This window comes from Drosophila rhopaloa, unplaced genomic scaffold, assembly GCF_018152115.1.
Source record: "Drosophila rhopaloa isolate 14029-0021.01 unplaced genomic scaffold, ASM1815211v1 contig_163, whole genome shotgun sequence".
NCBI classification, from domain to species: Eukaryota; Metazoa; Arthropoda; class Insecta; order Diptera; family Drosophilidae; genus Drosophila; species Drosophila rhopaloa.
This window is the reverse complement of record NW_025335043.1, coordinates 3,401,245-3,425,700: the sequence shown is the minus strand read 5'-3', so window position 1 is coordinate 3,425,700 and position 24,456 is coordinate 3,401,245. Positions and strand designations below refer to the sequence as shown.

General features: G+C 38.2%; 2 protein-coding genes across 2 annotated transcripts in view; both read left to right on the top strand.

The window, feature by feature from the left end:
- The first annotated feature begins 876 nt into the window (after positions 1-876).
- LOC108052564 (semaphorin-5B) lies at positions 877-18,309 on the top strand. The gene is made up of 12 exons (XM_017134971.2): positions 877-1,350; positions 2,021-2,184; positions 2,964-3,063; positions 12,058-12,265; positions 12,348-12,521; positions 13,402-13,533; positions 13,599-13,801; positions 14,201-15,010; positions 15,480-16,393; positions 16,457-16,612; positions 16,855-17,057; positions 17,510-18,309. The coding sequence occupies exons 1-12, from the start codon at positions 1,346-1,348 to the stop codon at positions 17,726-17,728; spliced, it is 3,288 nt and encodes a 1,095-aa protein (XP_016990460.1). The 5' UTR covers positions 877-1,345; the 3' UTR covers positions 17,729-18,309.
- A 4,202-nt stretch (positions 18,310-22,511) lies between these two features.
- LOC108037593 (protein TANC2) overlaps positions 22,512-24,456 on the top strand; it is a 65,824-nt gene continuing 63,879 nt past the window's right edge. The window contains 1 exon segment of the mRNA XM_017114197.2: positions 22,512-22,819. The gene's annotated coding sequence lies outside the window, so the exon portion shown is untranslated.

Below are 24,456 nucleotides of genomic sequence, written 5' to 3'. Positions count from 1 at the left end.
TATTTTAAACTTAAATTCCATTGTTGCAATACTTTGGTAACTAAGTGATATTAATAACCCCTTGTCCAAAAATACGAGTGTTCGCCATTTACTTTCTGATTCGTCAATTTTTTTTAAAGGATATATTTTAACTATGGGCCCTATGTCGATACTTCACTTTTTAGCTATTCAATGCGATTTTTTGGTATCACTTCTATAGTCCATTCGTGCAATTTGTTTATATTTTAAGGGGATTATTTAAAAGGGACTATATTAGTCTTATTTCTTACCATAGCTCTGTCAAAAAAAGTAATTTTAATGTCGCAAAAAGTGTGCTACATATTTTTATTCCACTGTGCTGCCTAATGTCCTTAACACCAATGCTTAAGATATTTATTTAACATTAAAGAGCTAAAAAATATTGAATAAAAATTGCATGCAACTTAAGTAAGCAAACCCAACGGATCTTCTTTTGAAGAAAAGTTAAGGACAATTATTTATATTTTCTTACGCTATTAAAATTATGCTTTTAATAAAATAAATAATTATTGATTATTTAAAATATAAATAAATATATTTAAAAACTTATTTGATGAACTAAATTTTTTCTGAGTGCAGAGTCGAGCCCCAGCCGAAGTTGAGCCGAAGTCGAGGCCGCGTTCGAAGCCGGTTATCTTCGTCTGCGACTGAGCTGTGGCTGCGCTGCGACTGCGCTGCGACGTGGGCAGCGAGTGCGCGTCGGCGTTTTAGCCTGTTCTCCGTTCTTCTCTTTGCTCCAACGTTTGGTGTTTGTTTTGCGGTCGGGCTTCGTTTTTACGTTTTTGTTTTCATTTCATTCGCTCTGCCTGTTTCGCTCTCTTCGCGCAATATCGGCTGGCTGGAAATCTCGATGCGCTCTATAGTTCAGTTTCTTGCGACTCTTTGCGCGGTTAACTTCGCCGATCGTCGGGCATGCGCGACTATATATCTGAAAAATCAAAAGAGTAGGAAATTAAGGCTGAAGAAAAAACCCGTCTCGCTATATTCGTCGACTGTGTTGTTGGTGTCTATCTGTGTCTTTTGTCAATGTTTTTAACCCAGCTCGAGGGGAAGACCATTCGCCTTTCTTCTGAAAATTTCTTTAAAAAAATACAAAAAACGAATTGAAAATTCAAAAATTGTGAGTGTTTGTTGTGTGAAAAGTGAAGATCCGTGATCTGAAATGATCATCTGAAGAATAAGAAACACGCGCCTTTCTCGATTTGCCCCTGCTTATCAAGCACATGCCTATATTATACAATTTACCAAGAGTCTTTTACAATCTGCTCACCGCAAAAGTTGAATGGAATAAATTTTAATCTACTTTTTGCACGATACGTGACACTAAATGAAGTAAGTTTCAACAATCTCATTTGTAAACGGCATTTTTACTGTTTACATTTTAAAATATTTTTTGAGGAAGTGTATTCTTACAACATAAATGAATCTTTGATATTGAAAGAGAGATCGAAAATTAACATGTTTCGAGGCCAAAAGACGTTTAAGGAAGACAGACTAGTTAGCTATTGGATTGTGTTAATATACATGTAAATTACTTTTCGTATTATAGCAACCAATATGTAAGCTATAAAATTAAATTCAATAAAATGTGTACATATCAATATAACTATATATTTATTTTTAAAAACTACCAACAACTAAGAACACTATAAAGTATTATAATAAAAGATGTGTTTTGAAGGTTTTACCTCTGCCAAATGTATAACGTTTTAATTAAATAAGTACACCAACATGAGAGTAAATAAATAAATAAATTTTCATAAATAAATTTTTCAAAATTCCTCATTTGATATGTTTTGATGTTTTTTGAATTAAATAAGCTTAGTATCAACATTACGCAAATTCGTATTAAAATCAATTAATTGAGAAATGTTTATATTTTCTTTTTGTATTTTTGGTTACAAAACTATTTTAAGTATTTCGAAATAAAATTATAGGCTGCTATCTTTAATTTAGATTTTCACACTTTTAACCATTGCGTTTTTAATTTGTACCTTTTCAGCATGTTAATATTGAAACTTCCTAAAATGCTTGGCCAACTGCGGCTTCTACTGCTTCTATCACTCTTAACCCTACAAGGCCCACAACTATCAGAGGGCAGTGGTTACAAGACGCTATCGAATGTGGAGTTGCTGGAAAACGATTCGCGATACATCTCATATCAAGGTAGGTTCGAGGTGGGGATTATCAAAAATTACCCGAAACTGTGTCAATTGCAAGGCAATCAATCAAGTCAACCACTTGAAGGGAACTGTAAATTGGGTTGATGTCTGTCAGAGTTCTAAGTGGTTCTGAGAGTCTGCACTCAATTGCGCAATGGGCGATCAACAGGTGCCATTCCACCCATCTGCCCACCACTTTATTTATCCAACAATGATCTCGGCTTAAAGGAATTCCCCAACCGGCCGCTTTTATGACACCCCTATACATCCGTGTATCTGCTGCTTTTAATCAGAAAAAGCTTCGTGTTTTGCATTTTGTTTAAATATTTGTTCTTTTTTCTGGTTTTGCAACGGAATGTATCTCGAAGTCCGACTCAAAATGCGAGCTCAGCTCAACGTTTTGTTGACAATGATTTTAATTTTTGTATAGCGCTTTTTTCACCTCAAGTTAAATATTAAAATTCAACGGAAACTTTTTGTTTACCCAAGAAAAGTGAGAGCCCTTTGGTCGGAATATTACGAAATAAATATTTTGGTCATTAATCAGAAGGAAGGGAAAATCCTGAAAGTCAATTTCTCTTAGTTATATAGTGGTACATTATTCAGGATAATGTATTAGATGTTGCTATTAAAACAAAATGTTCCCAAATGTATTGGTTAATGAACTATAGTATTCTGATAAAATCTCAAATAGTTACGCTTTGCCAACTGGTTTAATATTTGTTCATTGCCAACTTAACTATTATTTTTATTTCTAAACATGTTTAACATTATTATTTACAGATTTAATGTCCACGGCTAAACGATTCTACGATCCCGAAACGAGTTGGTATTCCGAAATGCTGTTCGACGTGGCCAGGAACCAAGTGATAGTCGGCGCCAGGTAAAAACCGGGAGCCTTTTGTTATTATAGTTATTATAGATTTTGTTTCCGGCCAATTGAGTCACGGTTAGGCCGTGTACCTAGTCATTATGACTGTTTTTTTTGGTCTCAAAGATATGGTTTTTGGGAGTCACTTTTTAATTAGTAGCACCGATAAGTGGGTCATTATTTTCAACATTGATAGTGATAACGTCTGAAGTAGAAAACACCCCCGAAAATAAATCTCCACTAAGCGTTTGTTGGCTTTGGGTTATCAGCAAAAAGGCATTACGTAAAATTCAACGATCCGAAAAAAAACAGATGCGTTGCGTACGTAAAACCGGTGCTGATAATGTTCTTCTTCTGGTTTTTGTCATATTACGCAAGTTAAAAAAAATATACAAAAGCGTATAAAAACGAAAGTGCACGCACTGCTATACCAAAATTTTGTACATATAAGCGAAGCTCGTAAAAAAAACCCTCGAACAGAACTTATCTCAAGTACCTGCTGTGCGCAAGGGAATAAATAAAGATAATTGAGTGTAAAAAACAAAATAAAAAAATTAAGAAAAGAGGGAAAAAGGCAAGAAACGAACAGGTAACCAAATAATATTGCAGGGTCGAGAGAGAGGTGGTGTACTCCATTTATTTGTTGAGCAATTTAATATACGAGTACGCGTAGCCGGGTTACTTTGGTTCTTGTAGTTTGTTTTTCATTTACGCTCTGGGAACGCGGGTCTCGAAGTATATTTGTTTCTGCTTCGCATAGATGCGACACCTCTCGGGTGGAAAAGCCGATAAGATACACACATGGACGCAGATGTGTATGGTGTCGTCATGTTGATAAACCCACCAATACGTGCCGGGCCCTTAACCCATTGCTGCCCAGGGGAAGTCGTTTATCATGCCCGTTGTCGTCAATCATTTGTCAGACTTTTTCAGTTTCTGTCTATTCTTTATTACTTATGATTTTCACTTCGACTCCTACTCTACCCTACCAATTTTACACTCGTATTTACCAACCTCTGAATTATGGTACAATGATAAGAGTGGCCCGATATAAAAACCGTTTCCAGCGAAGGGCAGTTGCTCCATATAGAGAGTTATTGTGCTGCCTGTAAGTAGGTGGGCAGATAGGCAAGTGGGCTTTATTAACCACATAAAACGTAATTTATTTTTATAATGCGTGGGCCTAGTTGATAAAGCCAACTAATCATAGGGCCTAGACGGGTTTTTCGATTGCAGCAGCCGCTTGGATTTCTTTTTACTTTTTACCCTAAGACTGTGTTTAGTGCTTCGAGTCGATCGATGGTTGGCAAACTTTTATTTTGTGAAAGCTAAGGGGTCTTGATTAAAAATATAGGTAATAAAATGAGCTTGATTGTCGTAAAAGTAATCAGGGTCTTGTATCAATCGTAAGTTATTACAAAGAAAATCACTGTTCTGCAAAAATCAATATATTAATGGCTAAACCAAAGATAAAAGGCTTATATTGACTAGTAGAGCAAACATTTTGAAATGAAATCTTAATCAAGTTGACAGCATATATAGTTTAAATCATCTAGGATTAAATCTCTAAGATTAAAATCAGAAGAAAACATACTACAAATAATCTCAAATCTTAAATATTACTCAAGTGTTTAGATTGCGAGTTTGGCTTTAGTGTGTTGTAGTACACGATAAGCAAGACTAGGTGGTTTTCCGATTTCAATTCTAATCTCCAGTAAACCACCTAAGGTTAACTATCATCCTTGTTAAAGTGGTTTCGATAAGGCTTCTTTCTAATAAAAAAGAAGCATAGAGCTCACTTTGAAGACCCTCAAGTCGAAAGCCACCGAACGACCCTCGAAGTTGGCGCAACGTAAACCACCTCTAATCGCAGACCGCATTTTAATTGTGGCAATCCGTCCGAACATATCTAAGCTTTAGTTTAACAATGGTTTTTTATGATTTCTGTGGTTAGGATGGGCAATTGGTGGCGTACTGGTGTTGGCAATATCGTATCTGTGAGGGCTGTCGTGTGCAGATGTGCTGGTGAGTGCATGCTCCTTGTATCTGGACTGCAGCACACTTGACACGACTGCAAGATCGGATTACTATTGCTGCCAGCCGCCTGTTGACGGGCTCTGGAAAATGGGAATGGAATCGAGAGTGGAATGGGCATCGAATCGGGACTGGAATGGGATTGCGAATGGGAACGGGAATGGGAATGAGACTCCTCGAGTCTTTTGCCCGTGTCCCATGACGAGTGACGAGGCAACTTGGTTGGTTGGTAACCATCGCGTAATTTTCTGTCACGAAGGGAGTGCTGGAGAGGGGCTAGGATACACTGAGAAAAATATCATCAAAGTAATTGTCAAAAACTTGGATTAACTAGGGAGAAATACACTAAGAAAAGAATAAGTCTTAAAAATAAATTTTAATATAAATTTTAACTATAGACATTGAAATAGAATTTTAGTGCAAGGAGGTTTTAATTATTTAGATAATTTATAATTATTATTATCCCTAAAATAATACATAAGTTAACTATCAAATACCAAATATTGGAGGTTTTTGAAATCATATTTATGCTGTATTATTTTAATAAAGAATATTGGTATAAGTACGTTAAGTTTCAGCAACCCGTACTTACTAAGTAGGAAAACCATATGACATTTTCAAATGTCAACATGAAACACACATTGCCGTGTTTATCGCAGTGCATTGGGTTCGAGTCCCATGCAACTGGCCGAAATTTGATATAGACTGCATTAAAATAATATTGCGTTTTGTTTTCGCTTTCGTTCGCTCGCCTTCGAGCAGCAACCTTTTTGTGAGTTCCTACATTACCAGCACATATTTATATGTATTATTTTTCGGAGGGGTCGCCTAAGCGCTGTGTTTTTATGTTGTGCCTTGTCGCCAATGGAGCATGCAAATGACCTGCTGGGAAGCATTTGAAATGTTTATACATATGGCCAAAGCAAAATGTTATATAAACAAGGAAATTATTTTCGTGTGTTGTGCATTAACCATAATATTGTTTTTTTTCTCGAATTTCGCCTTGTGGGCGATGTTAGGAGGTCTCCTTGGGCAGGAGTATGATTTCAATGGGAATGGCGGTGTGGACTTTTAAAGAGTCGAGAAATTGAAGGGTATAACAATCCCATTTTATGGGGAGAAATGTAAAAGCGGCCTATACATTTCTAATTAAAAATGTACTAATATATTACAAAAGGAAAGGCTTCACAATCTGAGCCTCCCTTTTCGTAGCTTTCAGGCTATTGTGGCTCCCGCTTTTTAAAGCTGTAATAAATCACATTGATCGTTGGTTAGGAACCACCCAAAATACCCAAATTACTTGTAACTCAATCTCTGAACTACAAGATACAAAAATGCACCTGTGACAGTCGACGTCAGCTCGCCGGCTACTGGAGCACACGGATGCCGAAATTGAAATCAAAATTAATCAAACCGTGTTGCACCAGCCCCCTCGAAGGCAGGGGCGTACCAAAAAGGGGGGGGAAGCAGGGCGTTTTGTGAACTGTTGGCAAGCATTTTGCATATTTCTATTAAAAACCTCTTGAGCGGCTCCAGACTGACACACAGCTATTCGAACGCGGATTCAGATTGAGAGCTAGGAATGCGGTAGCGTAGGCAGAGCTCAGCAAACGAGGTACAGTGGAACCTCCTTAATGAGAACGCTTCTAAGAGCTCGGAAATTTAATTTCTGACAATCCAAATTCACGAAATATTATAATTATATTTGTATTTAATTTTATTTCTGGTTTACTCTGATATTCCATCTCTTGGTTAAGACTTTATTTTCACTGGACCTGATATGCTTGGATTTTAAATGATTAAAAAGGAGCTTTTTAAAATGAACAAGATTCTTATTTTAAAATTTATTTCTCAATTAGAATCATACTAAACAAAGAAGGAATTTTTTTGAAATAGTAAAGCTATAGAATTCGGAATACATTTTTGTTTTGAAATATGTTTAATAAAGACTTTTGGAAGTTCGTCTGTGAGTGCTGCAGTTTTAGCAGAGATTAGCGACGGCCAGTGCAACGGCAATTTTAATTACAAGTAACCCATTTAAGCCCGGCCAGCGAGATTTGCCGCCGGAGCGGCAGACAGAACGCCCACGCACCTGGCGCACCGGCGACCACTTGAGCAACTTAAATAGCGACTCCCAGGTAACTGCCATGGCAATAGGCAATGGGCAATAGGCGACAGGCGGCGACGCCGCATTTTTAATAGCCCCAGTCCCAGCCGAATATGTATACACATATATCCGTATCGCGGGCCCCAGCTCCACTTGCTCCACTGAGCTTACAAAGAGGCCTTTTTGTTATCTTGTCGCGCTTGTCGTTCAAATAAAAGTCGACGGCGGCGCAAGGTGTGCGAAATATGCGAAATGCGAATGCTCAATGGTGCACACACTCTCGAATACACGTAGATCATTATTTTTGTTGTGGATATGTCGGTGATGCAAATGGGTCATGGCGAGTTTAAGAGCGTTACAGTTTACCCGATTTTTATAGGTTTTTGTCTTATTTATTTATTTTTTGGGCTAATTAAACAGTTAAATTTAATGGTTTTTGCATTTGAATCAATTTATTTTAGAATTTGTTTCTTCTATTTAATTTAGAGTACCATTTAGTAACATTGGAAATACTAATTTCTATTCGATGATTAATTTAACACATAGTAACTTTTTTTTTAACTGCCCAAGAATTATTAAAAAAGTTAAATCTAGTTGTGTTGTTTCTGACATATTTTTCATAAAACTTTGACACCAATCGAATTTATTTATCCCATTTAGTTTATAGTTTGTTAACTAAAATGCTTACTAATTTCAAGTTTCCACGCTTAAAAGTATTAATGTTACTGCAAATAATTTGACACCTAATAACTTTTCCCGAAATGTCTTAAGGCTTTCCCAAGAATTATTGATTGCCATAAACCAAAGACTCGAACGTGCTGTTTGAGTTCGTTTCAAAAAGTTTGCGATTATTTCTAAGAGACGGCGGGAAGCTTAGAGAAGATACTGCATGCGGTGATCGAGCGAGCAAACATCCAGGTATTTCCATGTACGAGCTCTGGCATATTTGCACGCTCGAGCTCCGCAAAGATAGCGAATGGCAAAGAATAATGACAAATACAAATTAAACAACTAACAGAACAAACCAAAAAACAGCAAACAAGATACGAGAAGAACCAAGCCAAGTTAATAAAAAGGGGGGAAAGAAAAGCGATACATGTGTAGCGGCCTTTTTTCACACCTAAGCGGAATTTTCGCTGCTGCCAGGTGAAACGAAAGATAAAATCAGGTGAGGCGGCTGATGATGACTGCGAAAATGGGGTGCGGAGGCTTTCGAAAGCCAATGCTAATTGACAAGGCCGTTGCTTATCGCCCGATGGGTGGTGTTCGTTGGCTTTGCTGAAAAAAGGCACATTGAACTTGCCAAATGCACAGAAAAAAATTAAAATATATTTTAATTGACTTTATTTTAATAAAATAAATATTTATTGTTTGTTAAATAGTTACACATTTAATGTGCGTTAATAATTATAAATTAATACAAATTGGAATTTAGTTTTTTTATTTTTCAAAGTGCATTTTGGAATTGTGCTGAAATTAACAGAAAGTTTCGGAATTTGTTACCTTTTTAATATTAATTTTTTTGTTTTGCATCGAATTGTGAAATTGTCATTAACGGGAATTTGTTAAATTAATTCTACAAGTATTTAAAAATATTGGTTTGCTTAAATTTATAATCAATAGCGAAAAATCTTCAAAGCTTCGGGTTTTCTTGTTGCATGATAAAGTTATAAGTCCGCCAATTGAAGCAAACAAATTTTAAATTTCTTTAGGACAAAAACGTTTTTTTTATCTATTAACATATAATCCTTTTTTTTATCAAGTATTTGCAAACTTTATTTGAAGAGCTTACCGTTGGGTATTATTCTGTTTATTTTTGTTGCCTATTTATGATTTATGGCCTATGTTAAGATCCAATGCTTTGTTTTGTAAAAAATTCCCCTCGTTCTGGAAGTATAAGTAGGCATAGCTAATGTAATCACACCTCCGAGACCGCACTTGTCGGGGTACTTAAACTACCAACAACTGTACACTGTGACAAGCACAATCAGCAGTAATTATTTTCGCAGCCGTTAAGTCTAGGCGAGATTTACACACGACATGCCAGTAGTAAATGCTTCTTTTGCATTTTTGCACTCACATTCCCCGGGTTTTGTTGTGTCATTTTCACATGGGTATTCAATTGAATTATTGTCTGGCCATAAGAGGTTATTCGATTTCCGGTAACGCCCAACTTAAAGATAATAAAAAACACTCTCCGAGTTCCACCCATCCAGTGATATAAGAGCTTTTCAGACGCTAAGATGTCTGACGCAGTTTAAAAGTGCACTTGCCGACTTATATAGGACTATAAACTTATAGGATTTACGAGTATTAATATATTGATACGTTTCAGCTAACAATTCCCTAGCCAACAATTCTAACAACAGTCAATAAAGCGCAGCTCTTGAAAAACGAGTGAATACTTTAAGTCCAAATACAACAGGGAACAAGGTTCAGATGGTATAAACAGACGATGTTGGCAATTAAAAGTGCCTTTAAAGTGCAATATGTAATTTACAATTGTATCGAAAGACCGCCTTTTCATAAAATAGAAACATTACTTTACTATCATCAATACTATTTTATTATCAACAGTGGATCGTTATGAAACGGTTAAAGACAATTTCTAGGAACTCTGTCATTAAATCTATAGTACCCCAATAAAGTAATTAATTAAATATCACAAAAGACTGCTATTTAAGCGTGAAACCGTATAATATTTGCATCTGCCAATACCTGGAATACACCTTTACACATTGCTATTGACAGCTGCCCTTAGGGTCTCACTTCGAATGTTTGGGAAGGGCGACGAAGTTTGTCGATGGCTGAGCTGCGTTTTCGCAAATGTTGGCGTGTTTATTACCTCATCACGTACCGCTTAAGACGCACAAGCATCGCGTGGAGCTCGGGTTACCACCTGAGCGATACATATACCTGTGTTGCAACTGGACGGGGGCCGAAGTGCCACGCGCCTTGCGCCAGCTGCAATCTAAATGATTGATATTGGGCGAGCTGGCTGACGATCCAGTATCTGCACAGAGAAAAATGTGCACATAGTACTAAAGAAATTCTGAAATATTCTATCAATATTAAAAAATATTTTAGATACCCAAAATACCTTTAAATAAAGCCATAAGCTGGATGAGTGACTTCAATTACCCACAAAACTTAAGGGAGTTATTATCGTATTTATCGTAAGTTAAACGTAGACTTTAAAATGCAAAATTGCATACATTTCCTGAGTTTAAGCCTGCTTTTAGCTTATCATAAGGATGACAAAATGATCTAGGGACTTCCTGTTATTATTTGCAACAAATACACAAACAGATAATTGTTATTTTTGATCAATGTAGTATGATAAAACTTATATGTTTGATAGAACAAAATGTTTTAATTATTTTCGTTTGTTTGAAACTTGTCTTTCGGTTAAAATATATGTATCTATGATAATAAATTTATGTTTGTACACAATAGTTGAATTAAACAGTTTCTTTTTTCCAAGTGCAATATAGCTTTGCCCAGCTCCGCATTCAATTTATATCCTAAGGCCGCTAAACAGCCGCAAGTGACCATTAGATGGTCGGACTGTGGGCAGTGATCTCTTTTTTCGCCCGGCTCTTTGGCGACGTCTGGTCGGCGGCATTCCTTCTCAAGCCCAAGCACGGCGGCGTTCTCCATTCCATTCCAATCCGAATCCCAATCCCCCGGCCAAATCGACATCGCCATCGCCGTCGCCGTCGCCACCTCTTAGCTGGAAAAATGGCGCTGTCCAACTCGAGATGTAACCATTTAGCAATTGCTTCTCGCGCATTCGAATGCACTTGATCTATTGATCTTCGTGTTCGTTTTGCCAAATGCGCGTAGCACAGTGGTTGTGTAGGAATTACTGCTGGAGTTAGCAGGGTACAGTGAAGCTTCTAGGTTAATATAGTTAGAAGAGAATTCCAAAGTTCTAAAATTATAAAGCACATTTCTTGAAAGTTACTATTTTATTGTGTGTCTAAAATGTCTTAAACAGCTAATGTTTTCAAATTATCTATCATTGTGGCATTAACTTTTTTGTAAAGATTATACCATAAAAGATTATACCATAAAAGCTTGAAATATAATTTTTCTTAGTCAAAAATGTTGGTTAATAACAGACTTAATTTACCCATGTCAGTCTTATCGATGCCCAACCCTCGTCTGCGCCTTTGTCGATATCCCAGCCTTCGAGATCGCCCACCAACTTTAGATTTTCCAAACTTTTCTGAGCTTTTCCAAATGGCCCACAGCAATTGGCGACCACTGTAGCGGGGCCAAGTTTCGTTACCTGTTTGCCTTGCAGTTCAATGCACTGGCGGCCAACCAGTTCAAAATTATGACAGCTGATGGCCAGGGGGGGTTTAAGGGGGCCGTAACTGAAGCTGGAGCCGGAGTCTGCCTTATTTGTAAACAATTGTGGGCCGCCTCTCTAACTGTTATTGCCTTGCAACAGTTTTACACTGGAAACAATGTCAATTGAACAAGATTCATTTGTGTTTATATCCAAAATTGTTGAGTTGATATACGGTATCAATTCTAAAGGAAAGTTACTTTATTATTGATGAAATGATTAGAAATATGTTAAAATAAAATCATTAAAAATATACAATTATAACTTTCATAAATAATTGTTGCATACTTATTCTATACTTTTTAAAGACAAATAGTTATCTAACTGATATAGTGGTATGTCACCAAAATCCTTTTAAAATCTCTATGTTTTTATAGATTTGTTTAAGCATCATAAAATGTTTCTCTGTTTAAGACCTTAAAATACAACTATATAATTATTATTATTGTGATGTGCATTTCTTTCTGTGTCTATAAATACCTGTAATTTGTGATTGGTTCCTTTGCAGGGACACCCTGTACCGCATGTCTTTCGAACTGGAGCCGCTGGAGCGGTCCAGCTGGGGAGCGACGCCGTCGGAGATTGCCATGTGCCAGGCAAAAGGCCAGTTGGAGCGATGGTGTCGCAACTACGTGCGCGTGCTCCACAGCTACGGTGAGAACCAGCTGTACGCGTGTGGGACGAACGCCTTCCAGCCGAGCTGCTCGTGGCGCCAGGTGAGTGGTCGTCCAAGACGTCCAAGAGTCGCCAGTCTGACGCGTCATTTACATTACATTGCCCCTTGTCCCCTCCTTGCAGATGGATAACCTCAACGTTACGGGTGTGGACAGCGGCGTGGTCAAGTGCCCCTTTCATCCGCAGGCGAACAGCACCAGTCTGTTGCAGGCGAATGGCCAATTGTTCGCGGGGATCGCCACCGACTTCTCGGGCAGCGATGTGGCCATCCTGCGCACAGGACTGCAGTCCAATGAGGTGGGTACCCAGCCATATCAATAGCCTAAATTATTGCCACACATAAAGCAGTTTAATGTATTCGCTCGGACCACACTGCGGATGAGTAATATATGTGTGTGCTTAGCTTTCGTAAGAGCAGAAAACTACATCTTTTATCTGTTTTGACTGAACGCAAACTGAATAGGCTATCATAAAAAAACAGGAAAATTACTAATTTTTAGTTGATTCAGTTTATTAGAGGCTTAAATCATTTCCAAAAGCACACATTGCGGATACGTAATTCTTATATTTTAGATATTATTATAAACAAAATAAACATTTTCGTAGTTTAAGCTTATTTGTGTTTTTATGATTATCACAAAACATTTTAAATCGAAGTGAGTAATTTTTATACAGATAAAAGGTAAATGATTCATTTGGTTTTTTAAGGCTTGCGGATAAGTAATTATTTGATTTTAAATATTATTATAAACAAGTACGTAGTTTTAGTTTACTGGTGTTTTTTAATGATCATTTATTAAAGGATCATAACAGTAATATTTTTAATATTTTTAGTTTATTTGTGTAAATGATTATCACAACTGTATTTAACAAAGTGAGTAATTTGTTTTCAGTTCAAAGTTAAAAGATTATTTTGGTTTTCCGTTTTTGCGGGGGAGTAATTATCTTGTTTTAAATATATATTATTATAAACAATATAGTTTACTTATAAATAATTGATTATAAAAATTATACTTAAGGGGTTACACATGTCGTATAAATAATTTTGTTATTTCATTCATTCCCTTGTGGCTTGTTGGAAGTAATTTTAAGATTAGTAATAATCTTTTATATGCTGGCCAAGCAAAACCACACCCCTGCCCACACTTATATAATGGTTCTATTATCGAATTTCCAGCGTTTCCTCCGCACCAAGCAGTACAATATCAACTGGCTGAGTGGAGCCCAATTCGTGGGAAGCTTCGAGGCTGGCAACTTTGTCTATTTTCTGCTCCGCGAATCGGCCGCCGAACACATGAGTTGTGGCAAGGTGAGTAGATACCTTTCAATTCTTATTATTCCATACCAAACATATATATTTTAAATCATTTTCAGGTGATCTACTCGAGGATTGCTCGGGTCTGCAAAAACGATGGAGGAGGCGGTGGTCAGCTTCTAAAGGACAATTGGACGTCATTCCTTAAGGCTCGTCTCAACTGCTCGCTTCCTGGGGAATATCCCTACTACTTTGACGAGATCCAGGGCATGACTTACGCCGAATCCGAGTCCATTCTCTATGCCACCTTCAGAACTTCGGGGTATGTTTTAAAATTGAATATTAACATAATTCAGCCATACATTAAAGAAAATAGATTTAATTAAAAAGGTTCAAATTGAATCTTAAATATATATGTAACTTTATTACGAGTTTAAATTTAACTAAGAAGTGTTTAAGCTAATTAAAAATCATCACTAAATGTTTTTATGAAAAGTCAAAAATATGTTTAAATATTTTCATTTATTTTAACAAGAGTTTAACTTTTGGTAAAAATTAAATAAAAGTTGTAATCTAAATTAGGTTTTAATTTTAAAGGAAATTCCAGATTTTGAAATGCTTAGTAAATGTTGATGTTTTTAAACCATTTTTTGTAACTACAAAGTCTACCCACACAATTCTCAATTATTGAACCAGAACTTATGCGAATTTTCCCCCGCAGATCCAGCATTTTCGGGTCGGCTGTCTGTGCCTACAACCTGAGCTCCATCAACGAGGCCTTCGACGGAGCCTTCAAGCACCAGGAGCACGCGGATGCCGCCTGGCAGACGGTGAACACGAGCCAGCGGAGTCAGTTCCAGTGCGGCTCAACAACCAGTTTTGGCCACTGGCTGGAGAGCTCCCGCTACCAGCTGATGGATGAGGCAGTGCAACCGATTGGGGCGCAACCCCTGTACCACTCCAAACTGGAGCAGTTTGGCCGATTGGCTCTGGACATCAAAAACACGAAGACGGAACAGGTTCACGTGCTGTTCGTGGCCAGCAATGGGAATCACATCAAGAAGTTGTCGGTGAAGTACGGCAGCGAAGGAGTGCAGACCTGTTTGGTGGAGTTTTGGCAGGCGGATGACACGGGAACGAGTGCCCTGCTCAACATGGCCTACCTAAAGGTCACCGATTCGCTCTATCTGGGCACCGACCTGGCCCTCACCCGTATTCCCGCCCAGCACTGCAGTCGCCATGTGTCCCAGTCCAGTTGCCTCAACGCCATGGATCCCTATTGCGGCTGGAACGAGCTGGTGGAGCGCTGCATGCCCCAGCCACAGGACTCCTCCGTGTGGCAGCACTGGCACCAGGCCCCCCAGCTCACCTGTCCGGTGCTGAATGCCCCCATCGACGGCGGCTGGTCCACGTGGAGTTCTTGGGCCGTGTGCCAGCAGCACGAGCAGCCGGATAGCAATTGCCAGTGCAGACAGCGCAGCTGCAATAATCCTCAGCCACAACATGGAGGCTCCAGTTGCGAGGGCATTAGGTATGTTTATTTATATTATGCCTTAGTCTTAACCTGACCCTTAGAAAAAGAAGAAGTTGAATCAATTGTTTTTATAAAGCTCAGAATTTAATGAATCAGAATAAGTACTTAAAATTCCAATTCGATCCCAACAAAATGAGATGGTAGTTCTTTAAAAATAAGAAGTTAAATAATATAACGTGTTTATTAAACTAATTTTTAAAACTAAAGTTTGCAAATGTTGCAGTTATTTTTCAAGAGAAAACTACTAAGCTGAGTAAACATCCTATATACCTCTAATTTTTGTATTTAACACACATGTTTTTTAAATCTTTCTATTAAACATTAGTTTATAAATGTGTGTTACGTAGTAAATCGAAGTACTTGATTATATATTTATGGCTTTAGCTTTTCAATGAAAAAGGGGAACCCCTTGAGTATCACCTGATTACTTGATTAAACAATTACTAAAGTGCTTTATTTATTACAGCACACAGGTGACGAACTGCACCCAACACGGCGGTTGGACGGAATGGTCGGCCTGGTCGCCCTGCTCCCAGACGTGCGGCATTGCAGTGAAGATCCGACGACGCACCTGCGGGAATCCGCGGCCGGCGTACGGCGGACGCACCTGTGTGGGATCGGAGCAGTCGGAGATGTACTGTCGCCACCTGCCACCCTGTCCGGTGGCCAAGCCGCAGTCCGTGGACGGCGGATGGGGACCGTGGGGCGAGTGGAGCGAGTGCAGTGCCCAGTGCGGCGGTGGATTCCGGATGCGGCGGCGGGAGTGCAACGATCCGGCTCCCCTCAACGGCGGAATGGAGTGTCCGGGCTGTCGCCTGGACTACGAGGAGTGCAACATGCAGAGCTGCCAGGAGGTGCGCAAACTCAGCGCCTGGACGCCATGGCTAACGGTTCCGGGCACCGGGAACGCCAGTGAACCGCACACGGAGCGGCGGTTCAGGTATATCTGCCGTGCCACCAGTCCGGATGCCAGTTCCGTAAGACTTGGCCTCGCCAAGGAGGAGTTGCGCCATTGTCATGCGGATGGAAGCTGCCAGCGACAGGGTGACCACGACTCGGCGGATTCGGATGCGGCGGACTGGTCGCCATGCAGCGTCAGTTGTGGCGGTGGCACCCAGCAGCGCCAACGAGGACGTGGAACGCAGAGTCGGGTATGCAATCTACAAGCCTGTCCAGCGGATGACCAACAGCTGAGCAGTAACAACTTGGACAACGAGGTGGAGCACGGAGAGTGGGGCTGCTGGTCGGAGTGGTCTGCCTGTTCGGTTACCTGCGGACTGGGATTGCGCCGAAGGACTCGCCGCTGCCTGGCAGGTCAGGAAAGGTTATGCCAAGGTCGCGCCCTCGATGAGCAGAAGTGCGAAATGGTGCCATGTGAAGGTGGGTCATTACATTACTTTTTCCCGCCATTGAGTACTAAATTCGCATTTAATTTCACCCTAGATTTCCTGGGCTGGAGTGCCTGGAGCGAGTGGTCCAGCTGCTCCAGCGATGGCATCCGCCTGAGGCATCGCCGTTGTCTGGTGGAACAGCCGAGTTCGAAGGAGTGCCATGGTGCCGAGTTTGAGAAGACTGCCTGTGTGCCCAATGAATGCGAGGGTAAGTTTATTGTGGCTATAAACGGCTTTTAACTATTAAAGTTAGATGGCCAGTGTACTACTTTCCTACCTACTGAGCATATAAAAATGTTACACCGTCGCTCTGTATGCAACAGCACTTCTCCCACCTTAAACAACATGTTTGGCTTTGCAAATTACTTCTAGAAGATTGATTGTGATGACCACTGTTTTAAACCGATATATTAGAGACCCAATATTAATGCATTTGTACTTACCTTGCAGAAATCCAAACTGCCTCAAGCGCCACCCTGCCCATCGTGATCTCCGTTTGCCTGTTGATTACTGTGGCATGTTGTCTAGCCACCTATCGATTTGCCAAGAAACGATTCCTAATAAGTGCCGAAGAGGCTTTAAATAAAACTACCACGACAACGGCTAGTTTCGACACATATCCCAATCAGTATTCCAGCCTGCCCACCAAGGATGTAAGTCAAAAATTAAAAAAATTTATTAAATTATTAAACTGTTTGATTGAAACCCTGAAACTAAGGAGACTACCTGAAAAATGGGTTGGAGTCTTATTAAGTTTGAATTAAACTGTCAAAATTCAAATTTCAATTCATATTTCGAACTAAGTATTTTTACTTTTGCGATTATTATTTAATTAATTAATTATTTAAAAAATTCTAGTTAAAATCATTTTTTCCATATCCAGTATTTGGGAAAATAAACATCTTTCTTTTTTTTTTGTTGCCAATTTTACTTTGCCAACAACTACATATATTAAAGTAATTTAAATAAATATATGATATTCAAGATTTAATTCCTTTTGATTATTTAAAATTTAATTATAAAGATCAAACTGTATTGCCACTAATTACATTTATGTAGGTTTTTTTCTTATATGACTGTTTCTAATGATTGTTTTTCCTTACAGTACTACGACCAGCGACCAAAACGGCAGTCCAGCTTCCGTGTGCAGGCCAAGACCAGTAATTTGGGCAATGGCAATGGCACTCTAAACCGCAACAACATGAACCACAATAATACGCCCAAGGTTCTGGCCAAGACCTATAACGACTGCGAGACTGGAACGCTGAAACGACAGACGGCTTTGAATAATTGCCGGAGCAACATCGACGACGAGAAGTTCTAGAGATTCTCGGATCCTCGAAACCCCCTAGTGCCATCATTTGACATGACCAGCCAGCTGTATATGGAAATGTTACAACGATAATCAAGTTTTTTTTTGCGCCAAATCGATGCAGATGCAAAATGTTCCTTCCCTGACTCACATTGAGTCGTTTTAGTTAAGCTTATTGAGGTAGTTACGGACCTAAGTAGTTTTAGCATGTAATTCGTAGATGATTAAGTGGTTAATTTGCCCAGATTTAAGTTTCAAAAGTATTTTAGTTGGATCCAAAAAATTACAAAAATCGAAATTCATTCTTTTTATAGTGTTTCTGAATTCATTTTTGTAATATCGTCATTTCAAATTGTTGTATAAATTGTATTAATTTATGATATGGCCCAACAAGCGAGACTGACCGTTAATACTTGATTAGAAAATTTGCTAAATTTCCCAAATTTAATGCCATGCACCTATATAGTTATACTTAATTATAATTATTTTTATTGCCGTACTTTTAACTTATCACATTGTGACGTAGTCGATTCTGTAAAGTATATAGATTAAGATATATAATTCGATAAAATAAACACAGATCTACTAACCGACAAGACAGTGTTTTTATATTTTCTTGATTGACAGGATTTTAAGTTTTTTATTTTTTGCAAAAAGACGAAGCGTTGTTTACTTCTATAGACGTTTTCTTCGCAAAAAAGCAAAAACAATATTATGGTTAAAGGCCAATCAAATAAGAATTTATTTATTAAAATTTATTCAAAGAGGTTGATATTTTTTAAAAAATGTACATTAAATAATGACATTAAGGTATACAGTAATAGACTAGGGACATGGGATGCCTTACATTTTGGCGTTATGCCTGTGACAAAAAATTGTTTCGACCACAAAAATATAAATTTAACAAGAAAGGAAAGCTAACTTCGGGCGGAGCCGAAGTTGAAATACCCTTGCAGATTATTCTGCAAATTATATTCTCCAAAATTATTCATATGATGCATTCTTAATACTCATAAAAAATCCCAACTTCCTAACTTTAAAAACACCAAAGTTATGGCATTTCCGATCAATCAGTTATATAGCAGCTATAGGATATAGTCGGCCGATCCTTATGAAATTTGGTACGTCGTATTGATTGGCCAAATATAAAACCCATAGAAAGTCCCAACTTCCTAACTTAACAAACAGCAGAGTTATGGCATTTCCGATTAATCAGTTATATGGCAGCTATAGGATATAGTCGGCCGATCCTTATGAAATTTGGTACGTCGTATTGATTGGCCAAATGTAAAACCCATAGAAAGTCCCAACTTCCTAACTTAACAAACAGCAGAGTTATGGCATTTCCGATTAATCAGTTATATGGCAGCTATAGGATATAGTCGGCCGATCCCGGCCGTTCCGACTTATATACTGCGTGCAAAGGAAAGAAGGGTGTGTGCAAAGTTTGAATTCGATATCTTTAAAACTGAGAGACTAGTTCGGTAGAAACAGAACAGACGGACAGACAGACGGACAGACGGACAGACGGACAGACGGACAGACGGACATGGCTATATCAACTCAGGAGGTGATCCTGATCAAGAATATATATACTTTATAGGGTCGGAGATGTCTCCTTCACTGCGTTGCACACTTTTGACCAAAATTATAATACCCTCTGCAAGGGTATAAAAATACATACACGCAAACAGCCTTTTACTTTAAAATACTAGTAACTGTTTAAAAATGGCTTTTTTTTGGCAATACGGTGCAACATTATTGAAACAAGCAACATGTTGCTATACAAAAGATCTACATCAGCCGATACACAAGCCACCATCATCAAAAAAATACCAAGAATGAAATGGTTATATCGATTGAAGTACACAATATTTATATCACCCCATCATAAACTGCATTATCAGCTTACCTATATTTCGGCTAACTTTGGAAATTTATTTTACCTTATAATAATGTTAAAAAGTGTTAATACTTTTTCTATGCAAAACCATGGAACAAATATTTTAGTACACGATCCACGTCAGCCAATACACAACCCAACGATCAGTGGGGTCTGCAACCAATGCTGATAGTTCCTCAAACGAACAGAATACACATTTTTATTGCGTCCCACAACAAAAATGTTTTGTTATTTAAACAGATATCGATCAGATACAAGTTGAAGGTTTATAATTGATAACCCGTGTATATTGAATATAAATACTACTATAGTAGCAACGTTCCTTTTTAGCGACTTTGAATAAGGAATGTTTTATCAATAAAAATTTGACTGAAATTCAGTAAAGGAAAAACTTCAAAGGTTCATATATATTCAGTAATAATGGCAATTAAAAGTTGTTCGATTTTATGTTATAATCTTCAAATATAAAGATTATAACATAATAATAACATCACGATATCTACTATTGATTAAACGTGTATATTATTAGAAGTAGCGACTTCGAGTAAGGAAATGGTTTATTGATGAAAACTTATCAGAAATGGTTAGCATTAAAAAGTTCAAATATATATCTTCAATAACAATTGGCAATGTTTCAATTTCATGCTATAATCTTCAAATATTAAGTAATTGTAATGAGGCCTCACGATCTCCAGAAATTTATGTGAGGTTCCCACAATAATTTATCAAACCGACAAGCGGCCATTGAGATGAAAAGCCTCTGCAGATGGAGGACTGCCTAAATGATCTGCCAAGATTAAGGGGATTCTGCGCGCAGGCGCACCATCAGAAGTCATCAGGAAGGTGTCACAAATCATTCACACGACAAGGAAAGAAAAGAGGAGCCGCGTGGTGAAAGTGGAAGTGATATTAAAGCGGCCGAAGATAAATACAGGGAAAGCCAGAAATCGAAACAGTTGCTTGGAAAAATCACCCGAATTCTGGGGGTCGAGGGGAGGCACTTCCAACGAAGCATTCAGTCGCCGTGTAATACAATCCGTGCGTAACTATAACTACTTAGTACACGGATGCATCTTGTATCTTCGATCCGCGAGGTGAACAAACTCCGCTCTGCGCATGCGTCGCTGCCTTCGCGGGAAGTTTGTCCTCCTGTTGCTGTCATCCAATTTCAAAACATGAAAAATTAGTCCATTTCCGTCGCATAGATGGCATCTCCATGTGCTCACCTCGCCTCATCCTTGTCCCCGGGTTGAACGAACTGTGATTGTATCCAGTCCTGCACGGCAGACTTGTTGCCGATGCGTCGCGTTACGTTATCCCACCCTAGGTGCATTGAACTCGGGCTTAGGATGGCTTACTGGGGTTGTGGTTGCGGTGATTCCGACCTGGGAGTACAGTCACCAGGATATAAGCTAATTGGGAAAATACCCACCTATAGGTGAGAGTGATTTCCAATTTTTAAGGTGCTCCTATCAAACAACTTTTTAATAGGAAATTTAGTTAATTAAGCCACAGAAATTCGCAGTTCAAAATTATATACCGGAAACCCACAGAAAAAATAGAATCATGAACAAGAATCTACTCCATTAATAATTTACTTTATGTTACACCTTTTATTCATCTTGGTTTTTGCTCTTGTTTTCAATTATTTTAATTTCTTAAGTCAGAAAAAAAAATTACAATTTATTAATTTAACATAAATTGTTTCGTACTTCTAAAATGATTTATTTGCTTAGTTTTAAAATGAGAAAATGAGATTTTAAAACTTAAAAAACCCTTAAATGTTTTGTAAAAATAAAAATAGTTTTTCCCCTCATTGGATATTTAGTCAAAATTCTGCCAACTTTAGACGAAACGCCCATCTTTCCTTTGAGGGATACTTTTAAACATTCAACACAGTATTCACTCCCCTAGAAACCGAGTGAAGTCCGACTGGTAAGATCGGAGTGCAATTAAATGGCAACCAAGCAAGCGACACTCTGGTTCCGCTAGCAAACTTTGGGCGACTGCCATCCCGCTTCCCCTCACTCCCCCCAGTTCCTCCCCCGAGCACATCCCATTAGAAATCGAGAAACGCTTCGCGGGGTGCAGCGAAAACAGACGCTGCGTCTGCTTTTGGGGATCAGAGATGCCTCTATTTGGATGCAGAAAAGGTGGGAAATGAAACTGTTCAAGTATGTAAATTCAAATGAAGTATAATTAATATTAAATATAATGTATAAAATTATTTAAAAAACCAATCATATCAAATCTAAGCTCATTTTTCAAATGTATTTACTTAAAAAATAACTTAATAAACTAAAAAAAACCATTTTAAAACTGTATCTTAATAAATATATTGAATGAATTTTTCAGTTCAGTTTTCTGTTAATTCAAATTTAAATAAGGAGTTTGTTAAGACCCCATTTTTTGGAAGGTACTGTCAATAATGTTAATACCATAAAAATACATAAATATGTTCAAGTAACAGATCACAAAAAGAGATTAAAAATTTTCCTATTGTGTAAGCAATAAAGACTTTATATTTAATATATACATATGTTCTTCAGAATATATTGTATTTAAAATTTGGCTAGAAAATGTCTAAGTGGGCCAGCACAGCTCTGGAAACGGAATCTAACAAAAGTGATGGACCGGCGCTGACTGCACGTTCTGCCCGCGACTATTTTTAGCGCCGTCTTGGGCTCTCCGTCTAGTTAGCATTGGGGCAGATACACGCACATCCGAAGGCACGGATGTATCTGCGTATCTGCCTATCTGCCACATATACCCTCCTGTTGCCGAGGGCTGTTGCGGCTGCGCTGCCTGGCTTCTGATACTTCTCGCATCCATCGGATGCAGTTGCCGCCTGCTCGGCGATCCGCACGTCTCAATTGCATTCCAGCGCGCGTTCGGTACGGATACGGTTTCGGTTACGGCGGACAAAAGATACGGATGCAGCAGCGCCAATCGGATTAATTGCCACATTGGATTATCAGTGAAGAAGTGAAAGTGAAAGAATACCCAATGAGAAGTGGCAACATACAATTGTGAACCTCGAACAGTGATTGCAAAAAGTTCCTAAACTAAATATTAATAAACAACGATTGTGAGCGAATGCAGCTAGTGAAGTTGGATTTGTGAAAACTTTAATTCCAAGATCGTTCCAATTAGAAATCTTAGATCTTATATAAACAGAGGAAAGCTAAAATCCAATTAAGGTTTGTCTTTATGTTAATATCGTAGCATACTTTTAAGATAATTAAGGTTTTGTTAATATCCAAATTATGATTTAGATATTAATAACTGTTTGAAAGGGTTTAATATCTTACAAATTTTTAAAACATATTAGCTTCAATGTGGTCTTAGATAAATTTAGACAAGGGGAAACATCTTTCCATAAGCACAAATAAACAATAGCTTACACAAAACAAAAAAAGCATTGTAGTGCATTGTAGAAATATGTTTACCTCGATATTTCTTTATTTTTGAGTTTTAAAAACTTTATAGTTATATAAATAATTTAAAATTTATATTATATTATCAAAAGAAATATGGAATTTTTGTTGTTTTTCACCCCTATAAAAAATCTAATGAAATTAAAAAATCTATGGTTGTGTAACCTATCTGCTCCAGACTATACCCCTCTATCGAAACTGAAAATAATCACAAGAAATGAGTAATGCCAAAGTAATTCGATGTCGTCCAAGTAGCTGGTGGAATGCGCAATATCTCCCCGATCGCGGATCGGGTCCTAAAAAGGGAGCACCGTTCGGTGAGGTGACCACATCCCAGGGCATTTAAGTGGAAATGTGGAAATGTCTGGAGCGGCGGGCCGAAACAAAGGCAGCTGAATTTAAATTGGGAACCAACTGAAAAATGTCGCATGTTCGATGGGGCGCCCATTGGCTTGAAAATGAGTAAAAAAAGCGGCGGCCAAATGTAAACAACACAAAAAGAGTGAAAGAAGCACAAGTTCAAGATTCTCACAGATACTCGCCACTCACACATAGACACACTTCTTTCAAATAGCTAAAAGTAGAAACGCGCGCAGACGAAGCAATAAACTGCACGGAAAGTAGTTTAATGCAGTTTGCTGGGGATCCTGGGTCCCCGTACGCCCCCCTCCCCCTCACCCCCTCTTTTTCACCACGCCCCTTGGCGCACGACAAACAACTACAACAACTGCAACCACGTCGCGCCGCTTAGTTTTCCTCCGCCGATAGTTTCCCTGATCTATTTTCGTACCGCTTTGGGATGTGTAGTTTTTCGTCGCCTCGAGTAATTTGTTTGTTGCATTAGTTTTGTGGAAAATCTACACTGCTCAAAATGGTGAAAGCGAGAATATTTTATTTGGCACCAACAACAAAATCAATGTTTTTTTATTGCATTTTTTTGTGGAAAATTTACACAGCACAAATTATGGGTGGCAGAAATAATAAGTTCATTTCCACCAAAAAAACCAACAAATTTTCACAATCCTGGCACACGAAATAAATATTTATTTAAAATTAAAAAACGGTTATTTCTTGAAGATTTATTTCATTAACTGTAAACGCAGCCAAAATTGTGCGGCAAATTTGGTCAATTAAAATTTTAAAATAATAAATATCCACCTTTAATAAATACATTTTTCAATTGAGAAGTCATTATGTAAAGGGGAAAGAATTTTGTTAGCACATAGTCAAGAAATTTTATGGAAATTATTGGTTGATCTATTTCAAAATGGGTCTTGAAATTAATTTTGATAATCTCTTAATGCAAGGTAATAAAATTAGAGAAAATGTACTGTGTTGTTGCGCCAAACCTAACAAACTAAAAACCAAGTTCAGCCCTCGCTAAAGCAAATTTGCCCTCA

What these genes read in the sequence shown, in the direction of transcription:
- LOC108052564 (XM_017134971.2), top strand. An exon ending in CAAGTGATAGTCGGCGCCAG is followed by an intron (nt 3,064 to 12,057) that starts GTAAAAACCGGG and finishes GTTCCTTTGCAG; the next exon opens with GGACACCCTGTACCGCATGT. An exon ending in TGTGCCCAATGAATGCGAGG is followed by an intron (nt 16,613 to 16,854) that starts GTAAGTTTATTG and finishes CTTACCTTGCAG; the next exon opens with AAATCCAAACTGCCTCAAGC.